Raw genomic sequence first — 18,198 nt, forward strand, 5'->3', positions numbered from 1 at the left:
AGACTCACAGAAGCAGAAGCCTATGCGGCCACATTGGTGATGGCTTCTAGGCCACATTGGTGATCCGCAAGGGCCAACTTCTACATGGAATGTTGCTAGTGGAATAGCAACATTCCATGTAGATTCTCCAATAGTAGCAACAGTGGAGGAGTGGCCTAGTGGTTAGGGTGGTGGACTTTGGTCCTGGGGAACTGAGGAACTGAGTTCAATTCCCACTTCAGGCACAGGCAGCTCCTTGTAACTCTGGGCAAGTCACTTAACCCTCCATTGCCCCAGGTACAAATAAGTACCTGTATACAATATGTAAGCTGCCGCATTGAGCCTGCCATGAGTGGGAAAGCGTGGGGTACAAATGTAACAAAAATTACAGAATGTTATAGACTACTTTGTTTAGTTGTTAATGCTTTAAACAAAGACGGTCCTGTGTACTTTTATAGAAATTGTTGTGTAGGTGTAATCCCTCTAGAAGGTTGTGCTCTTCACAGCATTACTTGCAGAACTTAGTAAGGGGAATTTATAAGCTACTTCCATGTGGACTTTTATGGCACTGAGCCTAAGTTCTGGAACTGACTGTCTTTGGAACTGCATTGTAAGAATCATTATCTTACTTAAAAAAAAACAAACAAACAAACCTGAAAACATGGCTTTTTGCTAAGATAGGTTAGGTGTTAGGAGTATTGTCTTTTAAATACTTATTGGAAACAGAAAAATCTTCCTGTGTGGGGTGAGAATCAAGCTTTTTTTTTTTTAATTATTTTACGCTTTTATTGTAACACATCTCAGGGTATTTGGTGAGGCATGATATTAATTTGGGTAAAGTATAGTCAAATCAAGTCAAGGTATTAGGATGCCTGGGTATGTGTCAAGGTCTGTCTTTTGCTGAGAAATCAATATGAAGCATTTAGGGGTTCAGGACAGGAGACCCACACTTAGTACTACTGAGCTGAGCTCTTCCCAGTGCTATAGCCTCCTAATTACTGCACTCATTGCCACTGAGCGCTGACTCCTCCTCCAGCTCTACAGCTTCATGGGTCCTGTGATCATCAAGATAAACCTTTTCAAGTATTACACCCTCTTGAGCCCTTTATTGCCTACCCTCTTCCCAGTGCCACATCCTCATGGATTCCTCACTCCCTTCAAGATGAGCTATCACAAGGTCCTATGTTAATTTCCACCAACCTTGACCTTCTCAGTACTACAGCTTCAGGAGTCCCATTCTCACTGCCACCAAGCTGAGCCATTCCCAGTGCTCAGGCCTCACAGCTCCACCACTCAGACCTACTGACCTGAACCCACTTTCTACGTATCATTACACTTCCCAATCCCACATGTCCATTCTGTTATGTCCATATCCCATTTTCTCATTGTACAGCTACAAAGCGCTATTGTGGAGTCATCAACTTCAGGTCGAGCCATTGTGACATCATCAAAATCTCTACTGGTCACTGTCCGATTCCATTCTAAGATGGTTTATGTGAACCCAGCTTGATCCATCCCCAATGAGGGGGAAGAGCTGATGTGCAAACCAGTGAACTGAGGCAGAGTCAGTAACCACATCCGAAGAGCTCACTGTTACCCGTTGGCTTTCGGTAGCAAGAGGAAACTGTAAGCCATGTGTATCCCATGGAGATGTGCATGCTGCTGCCTCAAGTCTCATGCCTGGATAGGAGTTATGGGAAGGGCTTGTCAGGTGGGCGATTGAAGCTGGCATCGAGGAATAAAGTAAGGGTGCCCACACTAGTGCATATAATGAAAGTCCAGAGGAAGAGGCGGTCAACCACCATGGCGACATACTGCCAGTCTTCCTTCAACTGTAAACACAGAGACAAAACAAACAATCATTATTCTTCTGCTAAACACCCAATCCAACACCACCCAGATCAGGGGTGTGCTGGTAAATTTTTAACAACAGGCTCTTTCTTTGGATGTAGCCAGCTCTGCAGTTGGAAGGGCCATGGGTGGCCGGGGGGGCGGGGGAGCAACACTTGCCTCTCTCTCCTCCCTCCTTTCGTGCGGGCACGCTAGGCATACCTTTGCTGGCAGCCAATAAATGGACTGCCATCATTCCCGACGTCTTGCTCTGAGCAGCATGCTGAAACTTCTCACACATGCTGGAGAAGTCCCAGCCTGCTGCTCAGAGCTGGAAACAAGGAGCGGGGAGCAGCAGCAGTCTATTTACTTGGCTGGCAGGGCTCAGCATCCCCACCAGCAAAGTAAAAGAGAATTCAGCAGGGGGCCCAAGCCCACATTTTGGGAGCCAGTTGTTAAAGTAGCCATGGAGGGCCCTTCTTTAACAACCGGCTCCCAAAATTCTTAAAAACTTAACAACCGGCTCTTGCGAGCCTGTGAGAGCCTGCTCCAGCACACCACTGACCCAGATTCTATACATGTTACTGATAACCTGTAACTGTGCTGAGGGATTATGCAACACAGGATTTTGAATATCCAAGAGTACAGCTTGTAGCATATTCTTGCCCACACCGGAAGCCAATGCGATATTACGAAAAATGGGGTTATCCTATAAGACTTGTTTAGACCAAAAATTAGTTGAACCTGCTACACTTTGCACCATCTGCAGTTTTTTCTCTGATTTTAGAAGTGGCCCGATAGACTATATTACAGTAATCTAGCTTACTTAAAATTAGCGATTGAACTACTAACATAAAATCCTCTAACTGTATATATTTACAAACTCTTCTTAACTTCCTTGTAGCCCAAAAAGCACTTTTTACCAAATGAAGGGAAGGGAAGGTACATGAAGGGATTTCATTTTGAAGTCCCCTTGGGTACTTTAATGTATACGCTTTACACCTACCATGGAGCATGCATGGCAGGGGTGTAGCCAGACCTCGCCGGGAGGGGGGGGGCCAGAGCCCAAGGTGGGGGGGTACTGTTTAGCCGCCCCCCCCGAGCCGCCACCGCCACCACATTGGACCCCCCTGCCGGCCTGCCGACGACCCCCTTGAACCCCCCTCCCGCCACCAACCTTCCCCCGCCGTCGCCGCCGCATCAGATACCTTGTTTGCTGGCGGGGGTCCCCGAACCGAGTCTTCTTCAGCGCCGGAGTAGCGCCTTCGTTCAACAAAGTTCCTGGTGCGATCAGCTGTTTCGACGCCTTACGTCCTGCGCGGGGGCTACATGCACAGTGCAGGACGGAAGGCGTCGAAACAGCTGATCGCACCAGGAACTTTGTTGAACGAAGGCGCTACTCCGGCGCTGAAGAAGACTCTCTTCGGCTGGCGGGGTTCGGGGACCCCCGCCAGCAAACAAGGTATCTGATGCGGCGGCGAGGCGGGCGGCGATGGCGGGGGAGGGTTGATGGCGGGAGGGGGGGTTCAAGGGGATCATCGGCAGGGGGGCCAGGGCCAAATCTACGGGGGCCCAGGTCCCACGTAGCTACTGCACTGCACGGCCTACATTTTCCAAGGGGACTTTCCTTCGAAAATAAGCAGGCAGGCCTGCAGGTACAAAGGTGATGTCATGGACCTCTAAGCTCTGCTATGAAATAAGGTGAGCCTCATTAGGGAATCCAGGATAGGGTGAGGTATATATAGAGAATTCTTCTTCTTGCCTGTCTCTTAATTTTCAGGAAAATTATCATGACGGAACTCAATTTCATGGCCCACCCCAACTGAAGCAGAAGATAGTCCCATTGTGCCAGCTATATTATGCACCAAATAGGGTTCCTTTTTACAAAGCTGCGCTACCGAATATGAAGAAGCCCATTCTATTCCCTTGAGCCTCTTCGCATTCAGCTAGTTTGCTAGTGTAATTCCCTACCGCGTCTGGACAGTTCTATAAAATCTCCGAGATGTGAAATGAACAAATATCTGGAGACATCCATGTTGTGGTGGTGTTTTTTAATGCTGCAAAACAATATTCAAGCTATCATGAGAGATTTTGCTCTTTCCTTCTTATCACCACCCTGCCCTCACGTTTTTTCCTTCTTTCCATTCTTCTTTTTTCTTGATGGCCTAGCTGTCGTACGTCTCTAAACTCACCGCATCGTAGTCCTCCTGTTCTTGCAACTGCTGAGCCACGTACGTGATCGCATCCATGGCGGACTTGAGGTCTGGTGGGAGGCTCAGCCACTGGCTGGGGCCTTCAATGAACTTGCGGAGGTCTCTGCCAAAGGAATCTACTTGGTACCTGAAAGGAAGGTACAAATTCATTAAGGAAGCTCTAGATCTCTGGTTCCCAAATTCTGAACTCGAGAACATGTGGCAACTCTGATTTTCACAATCTCCAGAAGGAAGAATATTCGTGGGCTATACATACATGTGCATTTGGTCTAAGAATCATATTCATTTTGTATATTGTGGTCATTCTGAAGAACCAACCTGTTGGCGGTTCTTGAGGACCGAACATAGGAAATCACTGCACTGGGCTGAGCTCCTGAGCATGCACATGATGGAGGTAGGTTGTCTTAGGGTGGCATACCAAGGATAATCTTGTCATGTCTGATGTGGGGCCATGCTTCTGCACTGGTCACTGTTTTGGGGGTTCATCTATGTTTGGCCCTCAACTGTATTGATAGATGCTCAACTCATTCCTTACAGAGAAAGCATGAATATGTTAGATCTTTCCTTAGATATATCTGTCTTTCTGTAGTAGATAAAGAGGAAGGGCACAGTCTTATACAAATGTAGTCTAAAATGGACATGGAAGGGCCTTTCAGGGCACAGTAAGACCTGACTTGGAGGGCAAGGGTGAAAGTGGAAGGTCTGATGGCCTCCTTGATCTCACCGGTTCTGCTTGGAGAAGGTGATGTCCTTGACCGGCTTGCGAATGAAATACTCGTCATTGGTGCGGGCTGCCTTCACCGCAAAGTTCTCACGCTTGACTTCTGCGGGCGTTTGTATTGGGGACTCCTTTTGGGTCTCTGCAGCCTCAGATATTTGGGAAGCACGTGGATGAAAATCTGAATCCATCAAGGAAAGGAAGTGGGAGAAAGGGAAAGAAAGAGGAAATATTATTGAAAGCAGAAACTGAGAAAAGAATATCCCACAGTGCTATGATAACGATTCACCAGGAACGCAGTAGAGAGAAAAGAGGGGCATAGTGAGGCTCCTTTCATCTCTAGGTAAACATCACAGACTCTGAAGCCAGATGTTCTGCTAGGCCTCTAGGAGTTACCTTTGCAAATTTATGGGTCCTTTTACAAAGGCCCACTAATGGATTTAGCGTGTGCTGATGACTAGTCTGCACTAAATGTCATGCAGTCCATTAATAAAAGGTTCCCTTAGTCCAGGCTCTCTATTTAGCATTACAGCGGTCTGGAGGGTCGTGGAGGAACAGTTCTTTCTCAATGGGGCCAGGAAGCTGGAACATACTCTTCAAGGCCTTGCTGGTGAGAATGGTAAATGGCACATCTGACTCTCCTTGAATAATCCACATCAACAGTTTGATGATTTCCAAAACTGTCTTCTTTACTTTAAATGATGGTCAAAATGTAATTTAAGTGATCTTGTATTGCCCTCTTTTCCAGGGCCTCCCTCCATTTAAGGAAGTGAACAACCAAAAGGCATGATCAATAGAAAATTAAGTAGATGAAGGTTTTTTCAATCCAGTATGTATTTCTTAAAACTGCTGTCATATTTGTAAGTGTCCCGTTCCACGTGCCTACTGCGCTCCCGTTGTGGGGGGCGATGGTCGGCGGCCCTCGCGGCCCTCGCGGCGTCCGGGGCTGCGGGGATGGACCTCTGGAGAGGCCGGCGCTGCCACGGGTCGGGCCGAGACGGCGACCCGCTGGATGCGAGCGCCGGCCTCGGAGAGCGAGCGTTGCGCGGCCAAGATGGCGGCGCCTGCGCCGACGCCTCCCAGGGTGGACCGGCACGGAGGCTCCACCTACATCACGTTGGATTGGCGCGCCGGGGCTAAGACTCCGCCTGGAGGGCGGACCGGCCAATCCAGAGGCTCCATCGCCTTCTGGGGCCGGGTTGGTTGGTTCCTCTCTCGGGAAGGGGGGCGGTGCGGCGCGACATTTAAAAAGGAAGACAGGAGGACTCAACTGCTTCCGTTTCGTGTATGCAGAAGCCGGCACAGTGGTTTTGCTCGGAGTGCTAGCCGCCCTTGCTAGCTACCATTCAGAGACTGTGCTACTTATCCTCTCGGAGTGCTAGCCGCCCTTGCTAGCTACCATTCAGAGACTGTGCTACTGACTACCAGCCAGGTCAGCCGTCACCCTGCGGTTCCAGCAGTCCTGCTGGCCGCCTGCAGCTGGGGGCTCAACACTTGGTGAACGGTGGCCGCCGCGGGTGAAGATTCGGGGTGCACGGCTGTCCTCTGAGGTCTTGCGAGGCCTTAGGGAACCTAAGGGCTCACCACTAGAAACAGGACAGTAAGAAATATTCTTAGATATAGCTTTTTTTCAGATTATAATTTATGTTATTCCTCCTGTTTTGAACAATGAGTGAACAGAAGAAGAGGAAACAAGTGCAGGCTATTCATTCATTGAACTGTAGTGTGCTGAGGTGATAATGAGGTGGGGGGGAGGGGGGGGGTCATGGCACCAGATAATAGCCGGAGGGGCAATAAACCCTGGGATAGAGCCAGTAGGCTAAAGCAGAAGCCAGCCTAATCTCTATTAGCATTTCACAATTTGTTTCATCATCCTGGTCAGGTGGATGATAGTAAGCCCCCCTCTGCTATACTTCGTCACCTCATGCATAAAATTTCCTTTCATAGAGATTCCAGAATGCCGCTTCTTTCTAGCAGAATTTGCATCCTGTTAACGTACAGTGTCGTGCCTCTTTTAAATGTTTGCGAAAATGTTTCTGTCTACTCTGCTATTTTAGTAAAAGTTGTAACCTGGCATTACAGCGTCACATTGGTTATCCTTTCACCACTAGGCCTATGAAATGTCTATCATGCTGATAGCTTCATTTAATGCCATGTACTTAACTCTCCCATTTTTTTAGACTTCTGGCACTTACACACAGGCGTCTAATGTATTCTTTATATCCATTTTCACAACCCGTTGGCTAACAGTTTATTTAACTAATTTAGAATCAGCCCTCCATGTGGTGTATGGCCTAGCTGGCCACAGACTCACCCCCCCCCCCAACCCCAGGCTCCTAGAGCTCCTTTTGATTGACTGCCTGTAGAGGAGGATCCCAGGCCTCTACAGACAGGGCCTCAATATCACGATACTCTAAGTTCCCTTTTATAATAACGTTATATCAGTGACAGTGCCCTGCTTGGGTAGCTGACCACTGGAGAGATTAAGGCATAAGCCCTCATAAAACCCTTAGTGGTAACTGTCCCCCTCCCTTACCCCTAAAAGTGACACTGGAAAGAGAAATTAAGCTCCCTGATAATATCATAAGTACAAAAGTAATGCCACACTGGGAAAAGACCAAGGGTCCATCGAGCCCAGCATCCTGTCCACGACAGCGGCCAATCCAGGCCAAAGGGCACCTGGCAAGCTTCCCAAACGTACAAACATTCTATACATGTTATTCCTGGAATTGTGGATTTTTCCCAAGTCCATTTAGTAGTGGTTTATAGACTTGTCCTTTAGGAAATCGTCTAACCCCTTTTAAAACTCTGTCAAGCTAACCGCCTTCACCATGTTCTCTGGCAACGAATTCCAGAGTTTAATTACACGTTGGGTGAAGAAATATTTTCTCCAATTTGTTTTAAATTTACTACACCGTAGTTTCATCGCATGCCCCCTAGTCCTAGTATTTTTGGAAAGCATCCACCTGTTCCACTCCACTCATTATTTTGTATACCTCTATCATGTCTCCCCTCAGCTATTACAGGGATTTTGAACACAGCAGCAAGCAGGTCTGAAGGGTAGCTTATTCCCACTTAGCCATCTATCCCCCCTTCAATCTGTTCAGAACTCTGCTGCGCATCTTATCTTCCGTCTGGACCGTTATTATACTCATACCACCCCTCTCCTCTAATCACTTCACTACTACTACTACTACTATTTAGCATTTCTATAGCGCTACAAGGCATACGCAGCGCTGCACAAACATAGAAGAAAGACAGTCCCTGCTCAAAGAGCTTACAATCTAATAGACAAAAAATAAATAAAGTAAGCAAATCAAATCAATTAATGTGAATGGGAAGGAAGAGAGGAGGGTAGGTGGAGGCGAGTGGTTACAAGTGGTTACGAGTCAAAAGCAATGTTAAAGAGGTGGGCTTTCAGTCTAGATTTAAAGGTGGTCAAGGATGGGGCAAGATGTAGGGGCTCAGGAAGTTTATTCCAGGCGTAGGGTGCAGCGAGACAGAAGGCACGAAGTCTGGAGTTGGCAGTAGTGGAGAAGGGAACAGATAAGAAGGATTTATCCATGGAGCGGAGTGCACGGGAAGGGGTGTAGGGAAGGACGAGTGTGGAGAGATACTGGGGAGCAGCAGAGTGAATACATTTATAGGTTAGTAGAAGAAGTTTGAACAGGATGCAAAAACGGATAGGGAGCCAGTGAAGGGTCTTGAGGAGAGGGGTAGTATGAGTAAAGCGACCCTGGCGGAAGATGAGACGGCAGCAGAGTTTGAACCGACTGGAGAGGGGAGAGGTGGACTAAGTGGGAGGCCAGCAAGAAGCAGATTGCAGTAGTCTAAACGAGAGGTGACAAGGGTGTGGATGAGGGTTTTGGTAGAGTGCTCGGAAAGAAAGGGGCGGATTTTACGGATGTGTAAAGAAAAGAAACGACAGGTCTTGGCGGTCTGCTGGATATGAGCAGAGAAGGAGAGAGAAGAGTCAAAGATGACCCCAAGGTTTCGAGCTGAGGAGACAGGGAGAATGACAGAGCCATCAACAGAAATAGAAAAGGGGGGGGAGCGGGGAGGTGGGTTTGGGGGGGAAAATGAGAAGCTCGGTTTTGGTCATATTTAATTTCAGGTGGCGTTGAGACATCCAGGCAGCAATGTCAGACAAGCACGCTGAAACTTTGGTTTGGATGCAAGGTGAGATATCAGGATAGAAAGGTAGATTTGGGAGTCATCAGCATAGAGATGGTAGGAAAAGCCATGGGATGAGATTAATGAACCAAGGGAAGAAGTGTAGATAGAAAAGAGGAGGGGACCAAGAACAGAACCCTGAGGTACGCCGACAGGCAGAGGAATAGAAGTAGAAGAGGATCCACCAGAGTGAACACTAAAGGTGCGGAGGGAGAGGTAGGAAGAGAACCAGGAAAGGACAGAGCCCTGGAATCCAAGTGAGGTACTTCACTGGCTTCCGATCAGGTACCGCATACAGTTCAAGCTTCTCCTACTAACCTATTAACCTACAAATGCACTCAATCTGCAACCCCTCATTACCTTTCTACCCTCATCTCCCCTTACGTTCCTACCCGAAACCTCTGCTCACAGGACAAATCCCTCCTCTCAGTACCCTTCTCCACCACCGCCAACTCCAGGCTCCGCCCTTTCTGCCTCGCCTCTCCCTATGCTTGGAATAAACTCCCTGAGCCCATACGCCAAGCCCCTTCCCTACCCATCTTCAAATCCCTACTCAAAACCCACCTCTTCAATGTCGCATTCGGCAACTAACCATTATACCTCTATTCAAGAAATCTAGACTGCCCCAACTTGACATTTCGTCCTTTAGATTGTAAGCTCCTTCAAGCAGGGACTATCCTTCTTTGTAAAACTGTACAGCGCTGCATAACCCTAGTAGCGCTCTAGAAATGTTAAGTAGTAGTAGTAGTAGTAGCTTAGTGGTAAATGCAGTGGGCCATAAACCAGGGGACCCAGGTTCAAAACCCACTTCAACTCTTTTTTTAACCTTTAAATTGTGAGTCTTCCAGAACCAGACATATATCTACTGTACCTAAATATTAAAGACACCTGCAAGCCTGAGGGCTACTGAGGTGATGCACATTTAGATACAGTAGGCATTTCCCTGTCTCTTGAGGGTTCACCATGGTTTTATTTATTTACAGGGGGAGGGGTGTCTGTGGTCCACTAGGACACCAGGTCCCTACATCCTTGGAGGATTGGGGGGTTCTGGGGTCCACTGGACCACAAGTGTTTGGGGGGGGGGGTGGGGAGTCTAGAGTCCACCAGACCACCTGGCCCCTTCATCCTTGGGGAGGCGGAGGGTCTGGGGTCCATGGACCTCAGGTTGCCAGGTCAGGCTAACGTACAGCTCTGAGCGCCATGCCCAGGTGCAATTCTCCCCGCAGAACTGGACAACAGCTCCCCTAATGATCAGCACTGATGTCGCGCCTAAATTTGCATGTCATTAGTGCTGAGCATTAGGGAGCTGTGTTACAGTGCTGTTGTGGCGGTATTTTACCTGAACAGCGCCAGAGTTTTTGAACATCTGCCCCCTAAAAGAAGTGTTTGCCCATTGTAAAGGGAAGAGGCCCACTCATTCTCATTTGAGAGCAACTTAATCTAACAATGTCTGCTAATTGGTAGTTTAGCTAATTATTGGCCTCTTAAATTGGTTTTGCACTAATAACTGCCCTTAGTTGCTACTGTAGCAATACCGACCAATTCAATTACGCCACAACTTCTAGTAGGGCGTGGATGTAGAAGGGGCATGGGGGGGTGGGAGGGTCAGGGGTGTGTCTAGATGTGCAGGTTATAGAAAACCAGGAGCTACGCACACCTAACTGCCAACAGGCCTGAGCACTTACACCAGCCTTTGACATGGCCTAAACAGCAAACTTACGCTAATATTCTACAGTGGTAATTCTTTGCAGAACTGCCGTTATGGAATTGTGCTTAGCGCCCTTCATCTCATGCCTAAATTTTGGTTCTCTTTCTTGAACACCACCCTTTAGGGCCTGCGTCATAACCTACCATCCCATCAGCTAGGATGCATATAGCAACAGCCCTACCTATGAAGGTAGCAAAGCAAATAATAGGCCATGCCCTAGAATTCCAAATACACCACCATGCTCCCAAGCAGGGGTGGATTGACCATTGGGACAATAGGGCAGTACCCCAGGGCCCACAACAGAAAGGGGCCCACTGTGTCCTAACTTCTATCTAATTTCATTACTTTGATAGTTGGTGGGGGCCCATGACCCTATTTGCCCAAGGGCCCAGATCACCATCAGTCTGCCCCTGCTCCAAGCCATGCATTTGGAGTGGACTGTTGGTCTTCCACATGATCTAGCTTTAAAAGCTACTACTTCATAGTTAACATCAGCGCCAGGTGATAAATAGAGCTGGAATACACCACTTCTTTCCCAAAAGGTTCTCTCGTTCCTAATGAATCTAGAACCCTTCCCCTAACATTATTGTTTCATCTAGACACTGAGTGTCCAGAGCTTAGCTTGCCTCTGGGGGTCCTGCAAATGAGGCTATGAGCCTGGCATAAAGTGCTCCGTTATGAGTCCAAGCGTAATTTACATCAGCGGTTCTAATTAGTCTCTTTGTGCGACCTCATATTCCTGCTTACATTGTTGCACTGTTCTGCACATCATTTGCAATTATGCCTGTGTGGTGTGTTCTGGCATATGCTTAGAGCTGGGCTTGATATTTAAAACTCCCAATTTCTAATCTCACCTCTGCCATTGACTTGTTGGTGACCCAATACTCGAAGCACCCATGCAGCCAAATCTATTGGATTTGATTGATGGGCATTCTAAACTCATCTTCTGCATGACTCCATTGCATCCTCCCCTTACACTTTGCATCCACCCTGTTCCCTGAGCCCTTCTCACCAGGCGCACCCACTGTGGCATCTCATGGGTGTTTGGTGAGCGATGGTGCAGGTTAAGGACCACCACACTGAGGATGACTGAGAAGGTCAACATGATCATGGTGAACATCAGATAGTTGACGATGAGGGGCACGCTCACAGAAGTTTCCGGCACTATGTTAGCGAGCAGCAGCAGGAGATAGTCAGTGGTGAGGAGTGCAAAGATGGACAAAGTCATCTTCTCACCTATGAGACAGAAGCACACAGATTACTGATGAGAGGCAGAAAGAAATGATCTATGATGCAGCAGGAGTGGTGGTAGGAAACACATGGAGACTGTGGTTTCTACTAGTACTTGGCTGGGAGTGGAGTCCCTGGGCAGTGGATGAGGAAAGGAATGGGGGAAGACTGGGATTTCTCACCCTGGGCCTCTGAGTGGAAATTCCTGTGTTTCTTTAATGATGTCAGAGTGGATATGGGGATCCTGAAGATATGATAGGGCTGGAAGTAGGAACACTTGCAAACTGGTGTCCTTGGCCCAGGAGGAAGATTGGGATGCAGATTTCTGACCTTTCACATCAGCACAGGTCTGGGAACAAGGATTCCTAAGGTCCTTGACTAGTGTTTGGTATTCTGGAAGAGCAGTATGTCAAGTTTAATTAGTGTGGGCCCTGGGAATGGGGGAATATCTGGGGTGCAGCTGAGCACACAGTTGGAACAGGGACTCTCACAGTTCCATGGGCACAGGATACAGATTGGAAATGGGGACCTCTGGGATATAGCTGAACATGCACTTGGGTTTGGGGACTCACCAGCATCGGGCGGAAGGTAGAAGACAGTGATGGCCAGGATGGTGATGAGGACACACGGCCCAATGACGTTGACAATATAAAAGAGTGGCTTGCGGCGAATGATGAGGTAGAATGTGATATCTTCATACAATTCATCCTCCGGGATTGTGTTCCGGCGTGCTGACTTGTGCCAGATCTCCCACTGGCCATTCTCTGCGAGAAGGTGGAAGACAGGGGGAATTGAGGAAAGGAAGCAAGGAGGGATGAAAAGGGAATAAGAGTGAGAGAAGGATGGAGGAAGAGATGATGAAGGGGAAGTTGAAAAAAGTAGAGTAGGAGAGAGGGAGGAGTGACAGCAGGGGAAGGAAGGGGGAAGAGATGAAAGGGGAGGGAAGGAGGAAAGGATGAGGGTGGGAGAGAGCAAGAAAGAGTAGGCAGAAGAGACAATGAGGGATAGAATGAGAAAGGGAAGGCGGAATGGATGAGGAAGAAGAGTGTGAGGGAGGGAAGGTGGAATGGATGAAGAGGACAAGAGTAAGGACAAATAGGAGGAAGGAAATGAGAAGAGAGCCGAAGGAAGGAGGGATGAAAAGGGAGAGAGCAAGGGAGGAGTGGAGGAAAAGACGAGAAGAGATAGAGCAAAAGAGGGAAGGGGGAAGAGATGAGGAAAGGGGAGAGCAAGGAAGGTAGATGGAAGGGTTGTTGAAGAGGGAGAGGAGGAAGGAAGGAGGGAAGGAGATGGAGATGAGGAAAGAGAGGAATAGAGGAGGAAGGGTTGAGTAGGAAGACAGTGAAGGAGGGGAGGAGGAAAGGAATGAGGGGGAGAGAGTGAAGGAGAAGGAAGTGGTGAGGAGGAAGATACAGTAAGAAGAGAGGAGGGTAGGGATGAGAATGAAGGGATAAGGAGGGAGAGATTAGTGAAGGAGAGGAGGAGAGAGAGTGAGGGAGAGATGAGAAGGAAGGTAGGAAGAAAGGATGAGAGGAGAGAGAGTCAAGAAAGATTAAGTGGAGAAGGTGGAAGGAAGAGATGGGGGATCAGAGAAAGTGATGGAGGGAAATGAATAGAGGTGTTCGCTCTTGAGGCTTAAAGTCATGTGCTTGTGTCAGGGACCATCCTCGTGTGCCATGCTTGTTACATGCATCTCATTTGAGCCTCATGTACACATCAATAAATAATGTGTGCATCACACATTTGTGTGTATCATGCGAGTGTCATAGATGTGTTCATTTCATATATGTGCTGTACTTGTGTGCCAGGAACAACCCCCACCCTCCACCTAGTGTGGGCTCACCCACAAATGCATTCTGAAAAATGACCACTTCCTCCACCTCCTGGCCCCTGTTCAGGGCAAGCAGGAGGGAGATCTCCGAGGTATCATATGTGTAGGAGCGGAAGACCATGGTGCAGTTCTGCCAGTCAAAAGGAAAGTACCTGACCTGTGGAGATAAGGGGCAAAGGTCAAGGGTCAAGGACTATCTATGACCTCACACCTATAAAACCGAAAGGGAGGCTTTTAAAATCCTTTAGTGAATAAACGAGAAAATGGAACGACCACAAACCGAGAAATGTCTGACCTCCAGCGCCCTCACCTGGATGTTGCAGCTACTCCGATACAGGCAGGTGGCTGCCAGCTCACTATGCCCTCGTAGGTGACCAAGACGTCCACCAGAAGTGCCACTTCAAAATTGCCATCATTACTGCTTGAAAAAAGGAAACCAGGTTAGTGGTGGGAGGACAGGAAGAGACAGCGGAAAAGTGAGAGAAGGGAGTGAAGGAGAGACAGAGAAGGAAAGGAAAAGTAGTCGATGAAAAGAAAGAGAATGGGATGAGAAAGATGGAGAGATGGGGAAGGGGGGAAAGAGAGGGGGTGAGCGTGAAGGAAAGAGAGAGAGAGAGATGAAGTGGGGAAGTTTTAAAAATTATTTTGTTAGAAAAACAAGGAACATGTCACAGTACAGTTAATACATTTACATTAGTCAACATTTCTATCCTACATGAGCCTTGAAGTTTAATGTGGCTTACAATTAATTAAATAAAACAGTTAATACAGCAAGTAGTACAGAATCCTAGCCGTCAGCCAGAACACAATTGTCTGCCTTCATTAGATTGTAAGCTCTGTAGAGCAGGGACTGTCTCTTAAATGGCTAGTGTACAGCGCTGCATACGTCTAGTCAGGGGCGGACTGAGGGTGGTCTGGGCCCCCCGCCCGGCCGCTGCCTGACACCCCCCTTCTGCCCCTGCCGCCGCAGCTGATGTCCCCACTGCCCCGGTCCTACCTGAGGGGTCCTGGTAGTCTTGTGACCTCTGCGGGGGGGGGGGGGGTGTCATGTTCTTTTCTGCCTGCTGCGGTGCCGCTATTTCCCTGCCTGCCGGTGCCACCATGTTTTCCAAATGGCGGCTGAGACTTCCCGCGGGTCTCGACAGTCTCACAAGACTTCCGCAGGGATTCTCGGCTGCCATTTTTAAAATACGGTGGTGCCGGGCGGGGAGAATAGCGACAGTCTAGTGGGCTGGGCAGGAAAGAACATGTTCCCTTCGCTGAGGCCACTGGATTACCAGCAGCGCGCCGGGCATCCGGGCAGAGCCTCTGGGCCCTCGGACACTGCCTGGTTGCCCAAATGGTCAGTCCGCCCCCGCGTCTAGTAGCACTGTAGAAATGATAAGTAGTAGTAGTCTTTGGGATTCCAGAATCTTACTATTCTTTGGATTCTGCACAGAATCTTGCTATTCTTTGTCCTTATCCCTTATTTGTCCTGTTTGTCTCTCTTGATTAAATTGTAAGCTCTGTCGAACAGGGACTGTCTCTTACATGTTTGGTGTACAGCGCTGCGTATGTCTAGTAGCGCTATAGAAATGATAAGTAGTAGTAGTCTTTGGGATTCTGGAGTTTTGCTACTCTTTGTGATTCTGGAATCTTGCTACCCTTTGGGATTCTGCACGGAATCTTACTACTCTTTTGTCCTTATCCGTTATTTGTCCTGTTTGTCTGTCCTAATTAGATTGTACGCTCTGTCGAGCAGGGACTGCCTCTTCATGTTCAAGTGTGCAGCACTGCATACGTCTAGTGGCGCTATAGAAATGATAAGTAGTAGTAGTAGTTATCGGGATTCCGGAATCTTGCTACTCTGAGATTTTGCACAGAATCTTGCTACTGTGGGATTCCAGAATCTTGCTACTCTTTGGGATTCTGCATGGAATGTTGCTACTCTTTGTCCTTATCCCTTACTTGTCCTGTTTGTCTGTCCTAATTAGATTGTAGGCTCTGTCGAGCAGGGACTGTCTCTTCATGTTCAAGTGTACAGCACTGCGTATGTCTAGTAGCGCTATAGAAATGGTAAGTAGTAGTAGTAACTAGAGGTTACAGCATTTTCTCAATGGAGCAGCTAGGGTTAGGAGTGAGTAGGGATCACTCCGCTGCCACACTGGATCACCAAGTAGGCCCAGGGGGCATGTTCAAATTCAGGGGAAGGGAGAAGGGGGCTCGGAGGTTGTGCTAGAGGTGGGAGGGAGGATCGGAGACCGTGCCAGAGCAGAGAGGGTGGTTTTAAACCTTTCTTAGCCCAGTAAAGAGACAGTTTCATCTAGGCAGTGTGTTTTGCTTGTCAGGGAAAGGAATGGGGTGACACAGGAACTCACTCACTCACTTGTTCATGAGGAAGATGTCTGGTTGCCAAATTCTGTCTACAGCGATGCGTAGTGTTTCAATTTTCTGGTGCTCGGCCGGATTCCAGGCTAGCCGATAGTCCTTCCATATCTGCCGGGGAAGCACAGAAGGAGATAAAAAGTATACAAAGGAGGGAGTGAGACAAGGAAGAGAGAACTAAACAGAAGGGACCTACAGCTGTATGGGAACAGGGAGAGAAATGGGATCTTTTTGTGTGTTTGGGATGAGTCACTTATCTCCCTGTGTCTCAGTACTAATCCCCGGCTCTGCCACTGAATCTTGAGGTGAGTTTATGGAATCTCGAGGTGAGTCAGTTTATCTCGCTGTGCTTCAGTACTAATCCCCGGCTCTGCCACTGAATCTTGAGGTGAGTCAGTTTATGTCCCAGTGCCTCAGTACTAATCCCCGGCTCTGCCACTGAATCTCGAGGTGAGTCAGTTTATGTCCCAGTGCCTCAGTACTAATCCCTGGCTAAGAAAAGTTTAAAACCACCCTCTCTGCTCTGGCAAGGTCTCCAATCCTCCCTCCCACCTCTAGCACAACCTCTGAGCCCCCTTCTCCCTTCCCCTGAATTTGAACATGCCCCCTGGGCCAACTTGGTGATCCAGTGTGGCAGCAGAGTGATCCCTACTCACTCCTAACCCTAGTGCTCCATTGAGAAAAAGCAGCAATAATACACACAGCCTTCCCTCTGATGCAACTTCCTGTTTCCGCATAGGCGGGAATACATTAGAGGGAAGGCTGGTATGCAGGAAGACAGAGCGGGGTTCACACTCTCCACAGCGATCAAACACAACAAAATGGGGTGGAGAGGGCCCAATGTCAAGAGATCAGTCACCACGCATAAGGGTAAGATGCTCCAGAAAACCTTTATTAGGACCCAACATGGTCTGTGTTTCGGCTATATTAGCCTTCTTCAGGGGTCAATCTATGGATGTACGGTGATATATCGACTGATGGAGCATTTAATGATCTCTTGACATTGGGCCCTCTCCACCCCATTTTTGTTGTGGTATGCAGGAAGGACAGGAATTTTTGGCTGGTGTGGCTTGGGAATCCCTGCCCGACACTTCATAGGTGTGCTGCTACTGGGTGGGCCTGAGTCCAAGGTAGGTGGGCCTGGGCCCACCCAGGCCCACCCTTGGCTACGCCACTGCCCCTTGTCAGTCAGGTTTTCAGGATATCCACAATGAATATGCATGAAAGAGATTTGCATATAATGGAGGCAGGGTATGCAAATCAAGTTCCTGCACATTCATTGTGGATATCCTGAAAACCTGACTGGCAAGGGGTACTCCAGGACCGGAGTTGGGAATCACTGGTGTAGGGAGGCTCCTTCCTGATTATCTCCTGCTGAATATCAGCCCCAATGTTTCAGGTGATGCCCGTCTCGTCTTCCGCCAGGGTCGCTTTACTCATACTACCCCTCTCCTCAAGACCCTTCACTGGCTCCCTATCCGTTTTCGCATCCTGTTCAAACTTCTTCTACTAACCTATAAATGTACTCACTCTGCTGCTCCCCAGTATCTCTCCACACTCGTCCTTCCCTACACCCCTTCCCGTGCACTCCGCTCCATGGATAAATCCTTCTTATCTGTTCCCTTCTCCACTACTGCCAACTCCAGACTTCGCCGCCTTCTGTCTCGCTGCACCCTACGCCTGGAATAAACTTCCTGAGCCCCTACGTCTTGCCCCATCCTTGGCCACCTTTAAATCTAGACTGAAAGCCCACCTCTTTAACATTGCTTTTGACTCGTAACCACTTGTAACCACTCGCCTCCACCTACCCTCCTCTCCTCCTTCCTGTACACATTAATTGATTTGATTACTTTATTTTTTGTCTATTAAGATTGTAAGCTCTTTGAGCAGGGACTGTCTTTCTTCTATGTTTGTGCAGCGCTGCGTATGCCTTGTAGCGCTATAAAAATGCATACTAGTAGTAGTAATCTCAAGGAGTATCAACATTCCATGTAGAACCCAAAGAATAGCAAGATTCTGGAATCCTAAAGAGTGACAAGATTCCATGCAGAATCTCAAAGAGTAGCAACATTCCATGTAGAACCCCAAGAACAGCAAGATTCTGGAATCGTAAAGAGTGACAAGATTCCGTGCAAGATTCGTAACCACTCGC

At 48.3% G+C, this 18,198-nt stretch overlaps 1 protein-coding gene across 1 annotated transcript in view; it reads right to left on the reverse strand.

Moving 5' to 3' along the window:
* Window positions 1–371: 371 nt before the first annotated feature.
* Window positions 372–18,198, reverse strand: part of CHRNB1 (cholinergic receptor nicotinic beta 1 subunit) — a 37,902-nt gene continuing 20,075 nt past the window's right edge. Inside the window, 10 exon segments of the mRNA XM_030186913.1 lie at window positions 372–1,811; window positions 4,002–4,149; window positions 4,747–4,873; window positions 4,876–4,921; window positions 11,634–11,857; window positions 12,424–12,615; window positions 13,695–13,839; window positions 13,993–14,021; window positions 14,024–14,100; window positions 16,048–16,157. Coding sequence (XP_030042773.1) covers window positions 1,671–1,811; window positions 4,002–4,149; window positions 4,747–4,873; window positions 4,876–4,921; window positions 11,634–11,857; window positions 12,424–12,615; window positions 13,695–13,839; window positions 13,993–14,021; window positions 14,024–14,100; window positions 16,048–16,157 — 1,239 coding nt within the window. The 3' untranslated portion in view covers window positions 372–1,670.

Source organism: Microcaecilia unicolor, chromosome 14 (assembly GCF_901765095.1).
Source record: "Microcaecilia unicolor chromosome 14, aMicUni1.1, whole genome shotgun sequence".
Taxonomy (NCBI): Eukaryota; Metazoa; Chordata; class Amphibia; order Gymnophiona; family Siphonopidae; genus Microcaecilia; species Microcaecilia unicolor.